The sequence below is a fragment of the Lepidochelys kempii genome, chromosome 3 (assembly GCF_965140285.1).
Source record: "Lepidochelys kempii isolate rLepKem1 chromosome 3, rLepKem1.hap1, whole genome shotgun sequence".
Taxonomy (NCBI): domain Eukaryota; kingdom Metazoa; phylum Chordata; order Testudines; family Cheloniidae; genus Lepidochelys; species Lepidochelys kempii.
The window spans coordinates 12,945,136-12,964,025 of NC_136382.1; the positions used below are offsets into that span (position 1 = coordinate 12,945,136).

Here is an 18,890-nt window from a genome sequence, read left to right on the forward strand (position 1 = left end):
ACGCGGTGGACATAATATACAGGGACTTCAGCAAGGCTTTTGACACAGTCCCACGTGACATTCTCATAAGCAGGGCCGGCTCCAGCTTTTTTGCCGCCCCAAACAGTGAAGGAAAAAAACCCAACAACTCAAGCCTGGTTGAGCTGCTGCTGAAGACAAAGAGAGGGACTGCAGGCCCACCGCTGAATTGCTGCCGAAGACCCGGACGTGCCGCCCCGATGATGGACGGAGTGCCGCCCCAGGCACCTGCTTCCTTCGCTGGTGCCTGGAGCCGGCCCTGCTCATAAGTAAGCTGGAGAAATGTGGGTTTGACAGAGCTACCATTAAGACGATACAGAATTGGTTAAACTGCAAACAAAGAGGAACTATTAATGGAATGATGTTGGATTGGGGAGAGGTCTCAAGTGGGATTCCATGGGGATCTGTTCTGGGTCTGATGTTGTTTAACATCTTTATTAATGATCTGGATGTAGGTATAGAGAGTGTGCTGATCAAGTTTGCAGATGACACAAAGGTGGGAGCGTTGCCAATACAGTGGGGGACAGAGCTAAAACTCAGAGGGATCTTGATAAATTGGAGAACTGGGCTATGGACAACAAAATGAAATTCAGCAAAGATAAATGTCAGGTGCTATACTTAGGGGAGAAAAACCAAATTCACAAATACAGAATGGGGGATAACTGGCTTGGCAGCTGCACTGCTGAGAAGGATCTGGGAGTTGTGGTGAATCACAACCTCAACATGAGTCAGCAATGCAATGCTGTTGCAAAAAAAGCAAATGCAATGTTAGGTTGCATTAACAGAGAGGCATAGCATGCAAGTCACAGGTAGGGTGACCAGACAGCAAGTGTGAAAAATCGGGATGGGGGTGGGGGGGTAATAGGAACCTACATAAGAAAAAGCCCCAAATATTGGGACTGTCCCTATAAAATCGGGACATCTGGTCACCCTAGTCACAGGAGGCGATAGAACTGCTCTGTTCAGTGCTGGTTAGGCCTCAGCTGGAGTACCGTGTCCAGTTTTGGTCACCAATGTATAGAAAGGATGCAGAGAAACTGGAAGGGATCCAGAGGTGAGCAACAAAGATGATCAAAGGGATGGAATGAAAGCCATATGAGCAAAGGTTGGGTATGTTTAGTTTGGCAAAGAGGAGATTAAGGGAGGATATGATAGTGGTCTTCAGATACTTGAAAGGCTGCCATAAAAAAGATGGAGAAAAGTTGTTCTCTTTTTCCACAGAGGGCAGGACAAGAGGCAGTGGGTTCAAACTACAGCAGACCAGATTTAGCTTAAATCTCAGGGAAAACTTCCTAACTGTAAGAACAGTGGGACAATGGAACAGACTGCCTGGGGAGGCTGTGGAAGCTTCTTCACTGGAGGTTTTCAAAAGGAGCCGGGATGTCCATCTATCTTGGTTGGTTTAGACAGCGTCTAAACAAAGTCCTGCATCTTGGCAGGGGGTTAGACTAGATGACCCTTGTGGTCCCTTCTAACCCTACACTTCTAAGTCAATTAAGCGTCTGTGCCTCAGTTTACCTTTATATAAAATAGGGATAATAATACTTACCAGCAGTTACTGTAATAGAAGTGCTTCATTCATTAATGTGTGTAAAGTTCTGTGAGGCCTATGGCTGGAAGGTGCTGTGGAGGTCCAACATATTACACTGGTTTATTCAGTCACAAGAGAAATGACATGGTGGAGATGGGCCAGTGGGATATAGTACAAGATGTGATGGTTTTAAACTAAAGCACAGGTATAGATTAAAAACAAAATCTTCCTATTGATGTGAACAATTGGAGAATGGACTGATCCCAGGGAAAGGAGGCACCATTCACAGGAGTGTTGAAAAACATGGTGGCTAAACCTCTTAATAGTAGAGGGGATGCATTTGGATGTAATGACATGCAATATCCCTTTCAGCCCTGCCTCTAAGGATATTGATGCATGTGTTTAAGTTCAATGTGTAGAATGTGTTAGTTCCTATCTGGTTATGTTTTGACTATGCTTGTTTATGTGCCTTCTGTTTTACATAGAAGAAAATGTGACACAGCATTTGTGCAGAAATTTTAATTTTCAAAGCGCGTTCCACTTATCAGCCGGTGAATCTTTGCAGCACTCCTGGCTGTGAGGTGAGTTTGGGGAAAATGAGACACAGCTGGCTTAAATTCCAAATACACCAAGGGGTCAGTATCAGACAGAAGTCAGCAGTTCCTGGCTCCTAATACTGTGTTCCTACCACTATCCTACACCGCTCACTCAATAGTGGGTGGGGCCTAGGACTCCAGAAATTTTAAAAAAACAAACATACGTCTTTCAGAATACTAAAGCGAGAGTTATTCTGGAGCCTGGTCCAACTTCCAAGGAAGTCAATGGTTTTATACTGGCATCACTGGGATTGGATCAGACCCCTTTTCTGCACTTTTTACTATTGAAATCGTTCAGAAATCCTCCCTGCTGGTACATGTTGTATATTTTTTCTTCAGGTGGCTGGATGACAGTAATGTTAATATTTGTGTTTGCAACAAAACTGAGAAAACACACTGCAGGAAGTAAAGATGATGTAATCAAGTGAAAGGGTTTATACAGCATGGACTACGGTCTATGATGGCCAGCCCAGGCTGTAGGTTAGGGACACGGTTTGTGTAAACAATTGAATCTTTCAGTTTGCTTGTTAGCATTAACCTGACATTTACCATTAGTTGACATGCCTCTGAGAAGTTGGTGATTTACGTTGCTGTGTAAATCATGTGTGCCCTTCAACTGTGGGTTGGGAAAACAACATCCAAGATGTGTCGAAACTAGAGAACTACATTCCATTATCTCATTCATATGTGCGCGCTCGCTCTCTCTCTCCATGCAAGATGATCTTGTGGTTTAAAATACTAGATCTGGACAGCTTTCACTAAAATGAATAATCTCTGAAAATCAGGCCAGAAATGGACATTAGGAAGAAGACAATACATTTGCACTCAGTTAACAAAGGGAAAGTTTGGACCTGTGTCTCAACTTCTTATAATGTGGCTCCTTCTCTGAAGTTCCCTGTAATGGGCTGAACTAAAACTCCGAAGGATAAAATCCTGGCCCCACTGAAGTCGGTGGGAATTTTGCCATTGACTTCAGTGGGGCCAGGGTTTCACCCAACATCTAAATTTTGGGAAGGTTCCGTTCTAACTCTGCCCATCGCTGTTTATATTCCTCTAGACCACACATGTTCTGTAAATGGGTGACGATGCCTACAAGCCAGCCCACTGAGTAGCAATGCATTATTTGTTGTTGTAGCCAGGTGGTTGGAATTGAAAGCAACTCTATTTGCATTCCAGGATTCTGGGATCGTGGAACATTGTTTTATTAAAGAGGACACAGGTACATAGCTGTTTAAGATTCCCTTTCCGTTTATGAACTTTACTCGCATGGCTCCTTTAATTACTGATTGGTTTAGTGTTGATTATTTCACACTAGGACTTTGAGCCTTACTATTCTCAACTGGGCTTTATTGCCTCAGTAGGTAAAAGGGAGGTTATTAAGGCTGGTGTCTTAACTGAGGTGCACACACATACACACATGTGCGTTGCCATCTTTTCAGTACCTTCCCTGCAAAAGCACCACTTGATCAAATCAATATTCCGTGTCCTTAATTAATTACCTCTGGTGCAAAGAGCCTTACCTTCTGTGCTCCGAAATTGCAGTGATTACTCCCCTGCTGGAAAAGCTTTTTATAGGATTCAAGTTCTCTATTGTGCCATTGTCCAGCTGCAAATTGGCTTGCAGACTGGCTTGTGCCATGGGCTCTGACCTCCTAAACTGCCCACTCATTCCCCCTGCCCCAAACTAATCAGCTAGATGAACTATTCGCAGTTAGCTTTTGGGTCTTCTCACTGCTCTTGCGGCTGCCCCTGTCTGAGTAATTAATGATAGCTCTGTTTGTTTATGGTCTTGAGTTACTAATGTTGTTGGATGGAAATGCATTTTTACCTTTGGGACCTGCCAATTTCCTGGTTCCAGTCCCACCTCACTGGCCCAGGTCAATTTTGTGTGTGTAAATAGACTTGTCCCGTAATAGTTGGTGGGAGACGGCATCATTTATCAGTTCCATCGTAAATGAACTGGGCCAAAGTTTTCCACTATTGTTCCAGTGCAATTCAGTGGAATCAATGAGGTTGCTCCAGGGTAGCTGAAGAGAATCTCCCTTCTCTTTTTATTATGGATAAAATCCTGGGAAGAGCTGAGTGTGACATACTGACACTTACCTGCACTATCCCGAATGAACTTTACTGAGTGAAGCTGAACCTGATTGAATTAGCAAAAAGAAAAGGAGTACTTGTGAGCTACAGCTCACTTCATCCGATGAAGTGAGCTGTAGCTCACGAAAGCTTATGCTCAAATAAATTGGTTAGTCTCTAAGGTGCCACAAGTCCTCCTTTTCTTTTTGCGAATACAGACTAACCTGGCTGTTACTCTGAAACCTGATTGAATTAGGTTACTAACTTTGGGGTCCATTGTATTGCAAATGCAGTTGTGTATGTATGTTGTTGTGGAATTGTAGGTATTTCCATGTGAAGGGTAAATAGGAAAGCAGCGGAGGGTGATTAGGCAAATTCACTCAGGTTGTGACATCTTCAGCAAAGCCACCCTCCTGAAGAGGTGCACCTATACTAGTTCAAACTGGAGTCTCATAAGAACGGCCATACTGGGTCAGACCAATGGTCCATGTAGCCCAGTCTTCTGACAGTGGCTGGTGCCAGATGCTTCAGAGGGAACGAACAAAACAGAGCAATTATCAAGTGATCCATTCCCTGTCATTCCAGTCCCAGCATCTGCCAGTCAGAGGTTTAGGGACATACAAAGGATGGGGTTACATCCCTGACCATCCTGACTACTAGCCGTTAATGGACCAATCCTCCATGAGCTACCTAATTCTTTTTTGAACCCAGTTACGCTTTTCGCCTTCACAACATCCCTTACTTTCCAACAGGTTCCACAGGTTGACCGTGCATTGTATGAAGAAGTACTTCCATATGTTTGTTTAAACCTGCTGCCTATTAGTTTTATTGGGGGACCCCTGGTTCTTGTTTTATATGAAGTAATAAAACACACTTCCTTATTCACTTTACGCTATTCATGATTTTATAGATCTCTATCAAATCCCCCTTAATTGTTTCTTTCCTAAGATGAACAGTCCCAGTCTTTTTAATCTCTCCTCTTACGGAAGCTGTTCTATACCCCTCATCATTTTGTTGCCCCTCTCTGTACCTTTTCCACTTCTAATATATTTTTCTTGAGATGGGGTGCCCAGAGATGCATGCAGTAAGTTGCGGGTGTACCATGGATTTATGTAGTGGTATTATGATATTTACTGTTTTACTATCTATCCCTTTCCTAATGGTTTGTCACAGTCTGTTAGCTTTTTTGACTGCTGCTACCTGTGAAGCAGATGTTTTCAGAGAACTAGCCCAGTGACGCCAAGATCTCTTTCTTGTGTGGTAACAGCTAATTTAGACCCCATCGTTTTGTAGGTAGAGTTGGGATTATGTTTTCCAATGTGCATTACTCTGCATTTATCAACATTGAATTTCATCTGCCATTTTGTTCCCCAGTACCCAGTTTTGTGAGATCGCCTTGTAATGCTTCACAGTCTGCTTTGGACTTAACTATCTTGAGCAATTTTGTATCCTCTGCAAACTTTGGCACCTCACCATTTACCCCTTTTCCCAGATGATTTATGAATATGTTGAACAGTACTGGTCCTGGTACAGACCTCTGGGGGACCCTACTATTTACCCTTCTCCACTGTGAAAACTGACAGTTTATTCCTACCCTTTGCTTATCTTTTTACCAATTATTGATCCATGAGAGGACCTTCCCTCGTATCCCATGACTGTATACTTTGCTTAAGAGCCTTTGATGAGGGACCTTGTCAAAAACTTTCTGAAAGACCAAACATACTATATCCACTGGATCACCCATGTCCATATGTTTGTTGACACCCCCCCCCCCCAAAGAATTCTAGTAGAGGCATGATTTCCCTTTACAAAAGCTGTGCTGACTCTTCCCCAACAAATCATGTTCATCTGTGTGCCTGACATTTTTGTTCTTCACTGTAGTTTCAACCAGTTTACCTGTATTAAAGTTGGGCTTATTGGCCTGTAATTGCCAGGATCACTTATGGAGCCTTTAAAAAAATTGATGTTATATTCTGCCACTGACCTGCTCGGTGACCTTAGGCAAATCACTTCTCCTCTCTAAGCCTCAGTTTCTCCATCTGTAAAATTGGGATAATGATGCTGACCTCCTGTGTAAAGAACTTTGAGATCTACTGATGAAAAGCACTAAGTAGGAGCTAGGTGGTGTTACCCCCATGTAAATTACACTGCCCCGAATATGATGTCTGAATTTGGACCACCGACATGTGAGACCCTTCCCTCCATGGAAGACTTGTTTCCTTCAGATTCTCATCACGTGGAGCAGAGTGGGGCACAGTGTATCATTTAAGGTCCATATTGGATGAGAAGGGTACAGTCCTTCTTGAGCTGGAAGGCTGGTTTCCCTGGAGAGGCTCTGATCTTTCCCAGGAAACGCTAAAGCAAGTCTATGGTGGGGGAAAAAGAAAATATGCCCGTTCTGGCCATGTTGTTCTCTCTAAATATGCCCGTTCTGGCCGTGTTGTCCTCTCTGAACCAGCTGTAGAGCAAGTGGAAATGACTAACTCACTTCCCTGTGGGGTGGAAGAGGTGGGTGGGTTGGTTCAGAAAGTAGCTCACTAACTGAACCCTGCAGTGTGGTTCTCAGGGGCTGGCAGTGACCTAGCTCAGACAGGTTTTCTTGGAGGTTCTAGTTTATTTCTCTTACCCGGTAAGCTGTTTCTCTACTCAACAAGTTTGGTATCCTGCCCTGTAGTGCCCTTTGCAACAGCACCCTTGACCATTGGTGCATGGACTGGATGCTCATGTGCAGATATTGTGTTATACTCTGACATTATACTTGTGAGCACCTTGACAGTGAGCTTACACTGATGTCCATGTTGTTCTCTAGCACAACACATAGTATTCGCTTTCCCACCTGGGAAATCCTCAATCCTTTGCTCACAGGAAGCTGCGAGGAGATGAACCGTACTCAAAGGCACTGGTTCTCATTGACGCTAACACCCCTTTATGTTGCCAGAGTGATGTAAAGAGGCCTTAGTAGAAATGAGAATAAAATCCCATCTGTTTTCCTCCTCTGAACTATGGAAAGAGTTTTCTAAATACATTCAGCCTGATTTACACTTGTAAAGAAGAATGTGTCAGGCTTCCACTGAATTATTAGACCTAGGTAGCGTAGCCAGAAGTCCACTCTACCACACCATGATGATGGGAGCTATATGAGCATCTAGGTAGCTGGGAGAGCAAGGTCAAATAGACACCATGGTGCCTTGCTACATCTCTTGCCTGTATTAATCATGGTGAGTGTTCCTTGTCTTTATGCCACACAGGTGCATCTTGGGATGGATCAATTATATGTCAGTGTGAATGAAGTACCTGACTACAGGGGCTGTAACAAGACAAATTTGGTTCAATCAGCCTGGAGAATATCTTGTATGTTAACCACATACCTGCATTGAGTTAGATTTTGCAGCATGTGTGTGGGAGGGAGGTCCCTGCACCAATTTGTCCAATTTAATTATAGATGTTCTACCCACCTTCCTAATTGCTTCTTCATTAGGAAGTAGCTTGTTGTTTCTTTAGTTCCCCTAGGAGCTAAAAATAATCCACTTTTGTTTGTTTCTGTAAATATTTTTTTTCTTTTGCCCTTGAGGAGATAATTATTTCTATTGTTGCATGAAGATGGTGGCCAATACAGGAGGAATAATTAGAGCAGATGGCTGTGAATACTTCCCATCTAAAAGACATCTAGGGTAATAAAATAAAAACCCACTTCTTTGTCTCCTCCAAATATGTGCTTTGCTTTCCTTCAGGTGGATTGAAGCGGGGGATGGGGGAGGAAATGGTTTCCCTGGTGAATTAAATTGAGGACCTGTCAAGAGTTCACAGCCCGGAAAGTGAGGTCCCATGTATTCCATCACTAAAATTAAGTGTTTTCAAATGTGCTGTGGAGTCCTGGGTCCATGGCGTGGGGAAATATACACTGTATTCCATCACTTAAAATGTTAACCTTGTCTCTCACTAGTGACTGGGAACAAAAACACTTGCTCTATACTTGCTGGTTAAATGGCAATCTGTCACTACTGCAGGAAAGGCTTCCTCATGTGTGTCAATCTCTCTGATATGGCTGTAGTGTTCCAACCTTTGCTTGTTCACTGCTTCATGACCAGCAGCGGGTAATGGCTACATTACTTAAAGGTGTATTCCCTCCCCCTCCCCCCAATAGATAAGTGGTTGTAAGGATATTTTTGCATGCAGGAAAGCAACGTGGTAGTGGTTATTATTTTGGTATATAGTATTAGCTTTGTGCTCAGCACCTTGAAGATATGTCTAAAGTCAGATAATGAAATCCTGGCTCCAAGGAAGTCAAAAGCAAAACTCCTGTAGAGTCAGGATTTCACTGTCCCAAAAGAGCCTTTAGTTTAAATTCACAATATATAGGATAGACTCTGGGTAAAATAACAAGCAATGCGCTTTAGTTAGGTTTATGGTGGCTATTTACTGTATTAGCGTTTAAGCTTTTGGTCGTCTTTGATCACAGGATCAGGCTTGTTGTCTTTTTGGGGAGTAGCAGTCACTTTCCTTAAAAAACAAAACACTATTAGGTATCTGAGATTAAGTGCACTATATGCTCTATAGCAATCACTTCACCTGCAACTGAGGCCTGGTCTACGCTACAGACAGAGAGGATGCATGGGGGGTGGGCATGCGGGGTCACATGCCCCCACAGATTTGCTGCTTGGCTTGTATTGAGCATGCTCACATGGACTGAGCTTGCTCCGTAACACTGCTGCAGCTGGTTGCCCTCTCTCTGCCCTCCCCCCCCCACTATCAGCTGGCACAGGTTGGCCCTGACTACAGAGTTAGGTCAACGTAAGGCAGCTTAGTTACTTGGACCTAACTCTGTAAGCGTCTACACTACAATGGGGCTCCCGCCCATGCGAGTCGCTCACTATATCGACTTAATAACTCCACCTCTGTGAGAGGCGGCGCACTTAGGTCGATATGGTTAGGGCGATGCAGTGTCTGTGTAGACACTGCGTTATTTACATCACCTGTTGGCTGTCAGCCCCAGGGCGGAGGGGGAGGGGCTCCAGCTGTGAACCCCGCGCCAGGCTCACAGCTCTGGCTGTCAGCCCTAGGGTGGCGGAGCTCCAGCTGTCGGTGCCCTACAATGCCCATTTCAGTCAGTGGAAGCGCTCTTGGTAAGGATGCGCACCACCGAAGAAGGCGCATAATGTGGACGTGAGTCACCGCTTTAATTACTGCGGTGGCTGTGCGTCGACTTAAACAGACTTCATTTTGTAGTGTGGACATGCCCTGAAATAGAGACAGTGCTGGGCTGCTCCACAGCAGCAACCCACCCTAACAGTGAAGAGGATGAAGAACAGAAATCTACTTGAAACGGGAGAAGGACGTTACAGAGGGTGTGCAGGATGTAATCAGCTGAACTGCAGCGGGGCTAGAGCAACAGGGTGGTTAATATTTTGCATTTCTATAAACCGTTTTGTCCCAGGATCTCTATCTGCTTTATGAAAAGTGAATTAATCCTCACAATAGCTCTGTGAGGTAAGAATGGCTATCCGCACTTAACAGGTGGAGAAACTGAGGCACAGCCATTAAGTGACTTGCACAAATCACACAGCAAGTCAGTGTTAGTGGGAATAGAAGTTAGGATTCCTACTGACCAGACACGCCTCGCTCTTTGTTGTCAAAAAAAAGTGTCACAAGCTCTTCAAGGGCCACACATGGTCGGGAGTTCACTTCATCTTTGACATTATACTGCATATAGCCTATTATGGGGCATCGGCTCACTGCTGACTCAATGGCCTAGTGTCACCTGTGGTACTGAAGGTTGTTTTTTTTTTTTTAAAAGTCACCAGCATGTCCTCAGGAGAACCATCCCTGCTACCTGCAGCTACACAGGCTCTTAGCCGGAATATGGAGTTGGTTGTCAATCGCTCGTGCTCACCACTCCCAATCATCCCTGGTAGTGGGATACCATGAAGCTACAATAAAAGGTGGTGGTGGTGCGGGGGGTTTAAAATGTCTTTAAGTAAAAACAGGACTGAAACATGTTAGCATGTTTAGAATCTGGGTCTGGGGTGAATTTTTGTGTTTTGGGTCCATTTGTCGTTATTAGTTTAGCAGTTGTTTGAGACCTCTAGGTTATGAGTGAGTTTAATGTTTACATCAGACAGTGCAGCAGGGACTGCATTGATTTCTCTGTACACTGAGACAAGGATCCTTTTGTATTTTTCTTTACATGCCTCATTTACAATGAGCAGCCGTGGTTACAGCTCCTGACCTATCGCACTGGCATATCTGTAAATGTAAAGACAAGGGCAGAAGGGGAAGATATGTATCTACAGGAAAGGAAGTAGCTCACAAACAAGCCAGTGGTTATAAGTAGAGTTCCATGAAACCTGCACTCCTCCTCTGTTTGGCAGAGGCCCAAATATCAGCTCTGGATCCAGGTCTGGGTGTGTTCAGATCTCAGATTTCTGTTTTGGGCCCACATCACTTCCGCTCGCAGAAAAGCTGGATCAGAACCACCTCTGACGACGGATGAAATGAAAGAACAAAAGACAGCATAAGCAGCGCTCGGCCCCATGCACTCCCTTCCCCTCCCCTCCCACTGGTTCTACAGGCTCATCAAACAAACGTGTCCGGAGAGGCAGTCAGCCATGACCTCGGCCACTGCAGCTGCTGCTGCTCTTCAGTGTTAACAGGAACTGATTATAGAATGACATTGCAGGAGTGCTGGGTTCTAACTAGAACCAAAAGAAGAGTCTCACTTCTATGGAAAACTGTGTGCGGCTATTCTTCGCCTTTCGTGGCCATCACTGAACAAACCGGGAGTGGGAGGGAAGGCTGAGACCTGCTATGGGAGAAAAGGGAGGAACATGGAGTTGTGACACAATGAGCCAGGATGGCTTCTGTGCCCATCTAATACTTGATAAAAAGGGCTACCCTGCTATTTACTCTGCAGCTAGGTAGTAGCTTTCCTTTGAGGGGCTCTAGGTACTTGACAAATCTTACTAACATCAGTTATAACACCCTCGTGAGGTGGAGGAGTACTGTTGTCACATAGGACAGAACAATACGTAAGGCCCCCTTGCCTTTACCACTATTTGTATTATGGTAGTGCCGAGAGGTCCCATTGCACTGTGTGCTATACAACCACATAAATGAGAGAATGCCTGTCCCAAAGAGCTCATAGTCTAAATAGACAAGACCAAGCGAGTGAGGAAGTGACTGGCCCAAGGTTACAAATCAGTCAGTGGCACAGCCAGGAACAGAACCCCGCTCTCCTGACTCCTAGGCTAGTGCTTATCCACTAGGCCACACTGCCATGTAAGGCCCTTTGTAGCTCTGCTCCTCCCTATTATCGTCTCATGGTTCTTACTGAGTCTCTCATGGCCTCTCAACTCTTCCAAGGGTACTAGCCTAGACGGCCTGCTTCTCCCACAAGCATCTTGTGCTTTCTTTCATGCTGCCCTTTGCAGGTGGAGCATGCTCCTTGAACTGATCCATCCTTTTTTTTCCCCCTTCAAGTCCCTTCTTCAGACCCATTCCTGCCGTGACATTGACAGGATTTTGCCAGCTGGCCAGAGCTAGGCCTTGAGGTTGCGTGGATGGTTGGTATTGATCTATTTGTATATTTAGAGGTTTTTTTTTTTAAACTCCACTTCAAAGATTCAGAGCCATTCAGATGATAAAACTTCCTTATTCTGCCTTGGATAGTTAGACTGTGTGACAGGGTCGGGCCAGATGGAGAGTGATAGAAGGCAGATATATTAGCCCCAGGTTAAGTAGGTCCCTTTTCCCTGGGTAAGGTAACAGGGAAGGTTCCAGAACAATCAGGAACTTTCTGGAAACAATTAAGGCAGACAGGCTGATTAGAACACCTGCAGCCAATCAAGAAGCTGCCAGAATAAATTAAGGCAGGCTAATCAGGGCACCTGGGTTTAAAAAGGAGCTCTCTTCAGTTTGTGGTGTGCATGTGAGGAGCTGGGAGCAAGAGGCACTAGGAGCTGAGAGTGAGAAGGTGTACCATTGGAGAACTGAGGAGTACAAGCATTATCAGACACCAGGAGGAAGGTCCTACGGTGAGGATGAAGAAGGTGTTGGGAGGAGGCCATGGGGAAGTAGACCAGGGAGTTGTAGCTGTCGCACAGCTATACCCACCAAGGTAGAGGAAGAACTTTGTCACAACTGTAAATTCCTTGGGGGAAGGAACTAGCACTATGGGGCTCCTAGGTGCTACCATAATACAAATAAACAAAAAGTAATGTCGAGTAGGGTGGTTTATGCCTTTTCTGAGTTTGGTCCTTAGGATGGATGAAGGGTCTTATTTTGTGGACTATTCCCAGCCATAATTGGTTTGGGAAGCATCACTACATCTGGGTTTTTGGCGTCATATGGGATGGCATTGGGAATAGTAGCTGGCCTCTGCCCAGGGGGATTGAACTTTGTGTTTGTGGGCGGGGGGTGGGGAGGGATGAAAAAAGAGAGACACATTTCATGTTGGAAAGAGAGGACATAAATGAAAAGAGTTGAGGAGTCTGTGTAACATCAACAGACCCTGGTCATTAGCAGGCGGGATCAAACCGCGGCTCTCTGGAGCTTAGTGCATGAGCCTCTACTGCATGAGCTAGAGCCAACTGGCTCTTAGCTAAGGCTGTGGAGCAGACTCATTTTATATCTCTCTCTTTAAGTGGTCTCGGTGCCACTAGATGGGACAGAACACCACACCCAGAAGGTGTATGGGTGACATCTGCACCCTGTGTGAGACCCTAGGTCCAATGATGAGCTTCTGTTCTCAGGAAGCCAAAATCACAAAGCGACCATTTCTTCTCAATTCCTCTAGAGGCCTACCTACCCAAAAAGTGATACAAGTACTAAACAATAAGAGCAACCACTTTTTTCCATGCGTATCACAACATAAAGGGCCTGTTGAAGTCAGTGGAAAGACCCTTCTTGACTTCAGTGGGTATTGTATCAGGCTCAATAAGAGCCTTGTCTCAGAGGAATGCTCCTAGGTAGGAGGAGGCAAACCATTTGATGGTAACCATATATCAGCCATCACCCCTAATGTACTACACAGAGTGGCCGAGACACCGTGAGACAGGTAGTTATAAACATTAGGATATTGTTGCATGGGTTGGCCTGCCCTGCCATTTGGCAAAGCAGCATTTGTTCTGCTGAGACATACTGCAAAGCAATGGAGAAGAAATAAAGATGTTTTATACCTCCTCCTTTGCTTGTTCCCCATTGAACAAAAGCTCCTTTAATGTTGGAGATTCCTCATGAAGAGTGAAATATTTACTTTAGCAAGGACCCATGAAAGGCTTGATTTTCTGAAAACCCTGCTTCCTCATACAACCTGTTTTTTCCATTTCTCTGTTGCTGAGAGAACCTTATTTTCTTTAAAGAGATGAGTATTTATCTAAGGTTCAAGGCATCTACCCTGTCCATACGTGAGCCCCTATTTAAGACCCACTTCTTCCATGTTGCCAACAGTGAAAAGATTTGACTTGTAGGTGCATTGCATATTGTTGCTCCCCTTCTCTTAACCTCTGCCTGTATTTCTCAGTCTGTATTTACATTGTGAGCTTCTCATTGTAGTACCAACCCTTAATTAACAGTCAAAATGGATTTGTCAAGAATAAATTATGTCAAACCAACCCACTATCCTCCTTTGACAGGGTATCAAGCCTTATGGATGATGTGAAGTAGTAGATGTGATATATCTGGACTTGAGTAAGGCTTTAATACTGCTTCACATGCATAAACAAACTAGGGAAATATAACCTAGATAAACTTATGAAACAGGTGGGTGCACAACTGGTTGGAAAACTGTACTCAAAGAGTAGTTATCAGTGGTTCACAGTCAAGCAGAAAGGGCATATTGAGTGAGGTCCCACATGGATCTGTCCAAGGTCTGGTTCTATTCAATATCTTCATGAATGATTTGGATAATGGCATAAAGAGTGCATTTATAAAGTTTGTGGAAGATACGAAGCTGGGAGAGTTGCATGTGCTTTGGAGGACAGGTTTAGAATTCCAAGTGATGTTGACAAACTGAAGAGGTGGTTTGAAATAAATAGGATGAAATTCAATAAGGACAAATGCAAAGTACAACACTTAGGAAGGAATAATCAATTGCACAAACACAAAATGGGAAATGACTGCCTAGGAAGGAGTACCGCAGAAAAAGATCTTGGGGTTATAGTAGATCACAAACTAAATATGAGTCAACAATGTAATGCAAAAAAAAAAAAGTGAACATAATTCTGGGCTGTATTATCAGAAGAAACAAGAAATATTTCATCAACTCTACTCAGCACTGTTAAAGTCTCAACTGGAGCATTGTGCCCAGTTCTGGGCACCACAATTCAGGAAAGATGTGGACAAATTGGAGAAAGTTCAGAAGAGAGCAACAAAAAATGACTAAAGGTCAAGAAAACATGAGGTACGAGGAAAGATTGAAAAAATTGGGTTTGTTTAGTATGGAGAAGAGAAGACCGAGGAGGGACATGGTAACAGTCTTAAAGTACATAAAAGATTGTTTTCAAGAGGAGGAGGATAAATTGTTCTCCTTACCACTGAGGACAGGACAAGAAAGAATGGGCCTAAATTGCAGTAAGGGGGATTTCGGCAAGATGCTAGGAAAAACTCCCTAACTGTAAGGATAGGGTGACCAGGTGTTCGGTTTTCAACCGGAACACCCAGTCGAAAAGAGATCCTGGCGGCTCTGGTCAGCACCACTGACTGGGCCATTGACTGTGCAGATAGCGGCGCCATACAGTGGGGCTGGCAGGTTCCCTGCTAGCCTCTGCACTGTGCGGCTCCCAAGAAGCAGCCGGCATGTCCCCCGTCTGCCTCCTACATGAGTCAGGGGGCTCCATGTGCTGTCCCTTCCCCAAGCCCCACCTCCGCAGCTCCCATTGGCCAGGAGTCTGCGGACAGGGTAGTGCGCAGAGCTGCCTAGCCACGCCTCAGCATCGGAGCCGGAGAGGGGACATGCCAGTGCTTCCGGGAGCTGCTTGAGGTAAGAGCTGTCCAGAGCCTGCACCCCTGCCCCTCTCCCAGGCTCCAACCCCCTGCCCCAGCCCTGGTCCCCCTCCCACCCTCCAAACCTCTCGATCCCAGCCCAGAGCACCCTCCTGCACCCTAAACCCCGCATCCCCAGCCAGAGCCCTCACCCCCTCCCGCACCCAATCCTCTGAGCCAGCCCAGTGTAAATGAGCAAGTGAGTGATGGTGGGGAAGTAAGCGACAGAGGGAGGAGGAGATGGAGTGAGCCTCGGAGAAGGGGCGGGGCATGGGCGGGGCTGCAGAGTAGGGGCAGGGCAAGGGTATTCGGTTTTGTGCGAGTAGAAAGTTGGCAACCCTATGTAAGGATAGTTAAGCACTGGAACAAATTATGTAGGGAGGTTGTGGAATCTCCATCATTGGATGTTTTTAAGAACAGGTTAGATAAACACCTGTCAGGGATGGTCTAGATAATACTTAGTCCTTCCTTGATTGCAGGGGACTGGATTAGATGATTTACTGAGGTCCCTTCCAGTCCAACATTTCTGTGATTTCTGTGAATGTGTAGAAAGCACCCAGCACATTGTTAGTGCTACTGTAAATAAATAGTACTATCTAGTGTTGACAAATTGTATAGTCAATTGCTTGACCACACTTTAATTCATTATGAAATATACTCAAGAGACTAAATAACCAATGTCAGTCATGTTTATTACTAAAAGCCAATAATAATGTTGTACAGGAGAGAGGTTCTATACGATACCAATCTCCGGGAAGCTGTCTTGTGCAGCATTGCTATGTTAACCTTACGCAGAAGGTGTGCACCCAGAGTTACACCTCTAAAGCCATCTTTTTGTACCCTACCAGTTTACAAGTAAAAGGTACAGCGTACATCACCTGAAACTAGCGTTTTACCAATTGGCTCTGAACACATGCATTCCAGGTACTAAAGGGAGAATAGGATTTTGACTTATGAGGAGAGGCTGAGGGAGCTGGGATTGTTTAGCCTGCAGAAGAGAAGAATGAGGGGGGATTTGATAACTGCTTTCAACTACCTGAAAGGGAGTTCCAAAGAGGATGGCTCTAGACTGTTCTCAATGGTAGCAGATGACAGAACGAGGAGTAATGGTCTCAAGTTGCAGTGGGGGAGGTTTAGATTGGATATTAGGAAAAACTTTTTCACTAAGAGGGTGGTGAAACACTGGAATGCGTTACCTAGGGAGGTGGTAGAATCTCCTTCCTTAGAGGTTTTTAAGGTCAGGCTTGACAAAGCCCTGGCTGGGATGATTTAACTGGGAATTGGTCCTGCTTCAAGCAGGGGGTTGGACTAGATGACCTTCTGGGTCCCTTCCAACCCTGATATTCTATGATTCTAAGGGCGTGATGGCATCTCCTAGGTTTGTACTAGGCCAAAACAATTATATGTCTTGTCTTCTTCCTTTGGGAGATTCCAGTACTGGCCTGGGAGAATAACTCCCTACCTATTGCTATGATAAAATAATCATATGTCCTGGTCCTGACAATTTTCCTATGTACTTAAGCCAAAGCTTACTTCGGGTAATGCAAGGTGTTATGGGATACTTAGCATAAGAGAATAGGATTATAGTAAAGGTAGAGGCCAATTTAGGTTATATAACTACTATACGGTTTGTACTTAATTCTGTTTGTGCTTGATGCACACTAATATACGTGTGGTGCAGGTGATGCATATTAATATGATCTATATGCTAGGTAGCATATATTGGTCAACATTAGCCACTTCTAATGTTCCCACCAGCAAGGAGCCCAAAAAAGGTTTGGTTCTGATAAGAATCCAAGCTGTGGAGACCGGATAGCATACTTGATGGACTATTAGTCCTGTCTAGTGTAGCAAATTCTTATCTACCTAAATGTTTGTTTTCCAAAATGCACCCCTGTCAGGCTCGAAGTGGTGCATGAACAGTCTGTATAAAACATTGGTCAGCAAAAAACAAAACTGATGGCAAGTCAATTGGGAAAAAAAAAACTACTTCTACCCTACAAACTACATTTGAATCACTCAAGGGTCTAGCAAAACCTTTAGTGAATAAGTGGCAAAGAGTCCTTATAGACTAACAGACGTATTGGAGCCTAAGCTTTCGTGGGCGAACACCCGGTGTGCCCTGGAAATTTGGGCCTTGTTGAGCCATTGAAATAAACAAAACCCCATCCCTGTCCCCTGGAGAATGTCCTGCCTCTAGTTCCTACTACTGATATCTGGGAACTGTTGTCAGGACCATGCCAGACCATCTGATTTATCAAGATAGCATATGGGGAGAGAGATTCTGAGGTAGACAGGACTGAAGCCACATAGGGCTTCATTGATCAGAATCAGTGTTTTGAATTTCACTCAGAAACAAATGGGTGCAATCTATAGCAAGCAGGTGTAATGTGCTCCAGAGAAGAATAGTCAGTAAGGAAGCAGGCAAGTGCATTTCACACTCGCTGGTGTTGCTGAATCTGCCAGGGTACATGGCCCTCATCACTCTGGTAACTGGGCCTCTCACGGTCATAAAGGGTTTTATCTTCACAACACCCTGTGAGGTAGGGAAGTATCATCTCCATTTCACACATGGAGAACTGAGATGGGGTAGACTGTGATTTGCCCAAAGCCAACCAGGGAGTCTGTGGATGAACCCAGGTTTCTTGAGTCCTTGTCATGCCCTGTCTACTACATCAATCTTTTCACCCTCTAGAGAAGCCACATATATCCTGTGTTACACTAATCCAGTCTGATGGTAACAAGCACATGGATTACTGTGGTGCATATGCTGTAAGTATTGACTAATCCTTGCAGTACCTCTCGAGGTAGGTCTATTGCTAGACATGCTATCTAGCATTTCCTCTAAGGTCTATCCAGGCCTAACCTTTGTGGTGAGTCTAGATCCACTTTTGAAGTAGACTGTGAGTTGAGTCTAGATATTGTAGTGGAGAAAACACACACCAAGAAACTTGGATTCCCTCCTCTCTCTTCTATATAACAAAGGGGGAGTGGGCTGGATATTGGGGGGGGAGGGGGGAAGAGGGGCGGGAATATACAGCGCAATGAGCCTAGCAGAAAAGACTGGAGTAAATGAACTTCACTTAAGGTATGCCAGGTAAAACTTGGGTCCATTCTCCCCTGACAAGTATTTCCATGCTTGGTGACAACAGGAGGTTGGGACAAGGACCTGCATGACCACACTTATAATTTGTTTTAAAGTTATTTCCAGTTTCATAATTTAAAAAAAAATCTAAGGTCAATTTTAAGACCCTTATTTTCTTTTTCAGAGGCACCTCCCCCTCCAATTCTGCGGCCGATGGTCTAAGAACTCCAGCTGGCTTGATGGGCACTTGCCACAAGATGGCGCTAATGTCACAGTAGAAAGAGGCCAGACGCTGCTGCTGGATACCACCACTGGCATCCTCAACTTTCTACACGTCAAAGGTCTGAGGAGGTTTTTGTCTGTTTGTTTCTTGCAGGCTGTAGCATTTCATTCTCTCCTCCCTCTCCCCGCCCCCCAATCAAATAAACTGTGCCAAGGCACCTGGTCAGACAGGAGCATCAAAGACAGAGCATCAGTGTTTGGTAAACATAGTGAGGATGTGGGGAGGGATCTGTTTAATTATTCTGTATGCAGAAAGCATCGTTTATGCCGTTTGAGGCATAATGACAATATGAGTAGGACTACTGAAAGCAGAGCTCTTCTGCAC

At 44.8% G+C, this 18,890-nt stretch overlaps 1 protein-coding gene across 21 annotated transcripts in view; it reads left to right on the plus strand.

The window, feature by feature from the left end:
* Positions 1 to 18,890, plus strand: part of PKHD1 (PKHD1 ciliary IPT domain containing fibrocystin/polyductin) — a 466,962-nt gene that overhangs the window by 121,295 nt on the left and 326,777 nt on the right. For all 21 annotated transcript variants that reach the window (XR_012157891.2, XR_012157890.2, XR_012157896.2 and 18 more), the window contains one exon: positions 18,468 to 18,624. Coding sequence is in view for 16 of the 21 variants with exons in the window: in XM_073335719.2 (XP_073191820.1) it covers positions 18,468 to 18,624 (157 nt within the window). In the remaining 5 variants the exon portion in view is untranslated. The remainder of the gene's footprint in view (positions 1 to 18,467; positions 18,625 to 18,890) is intronic.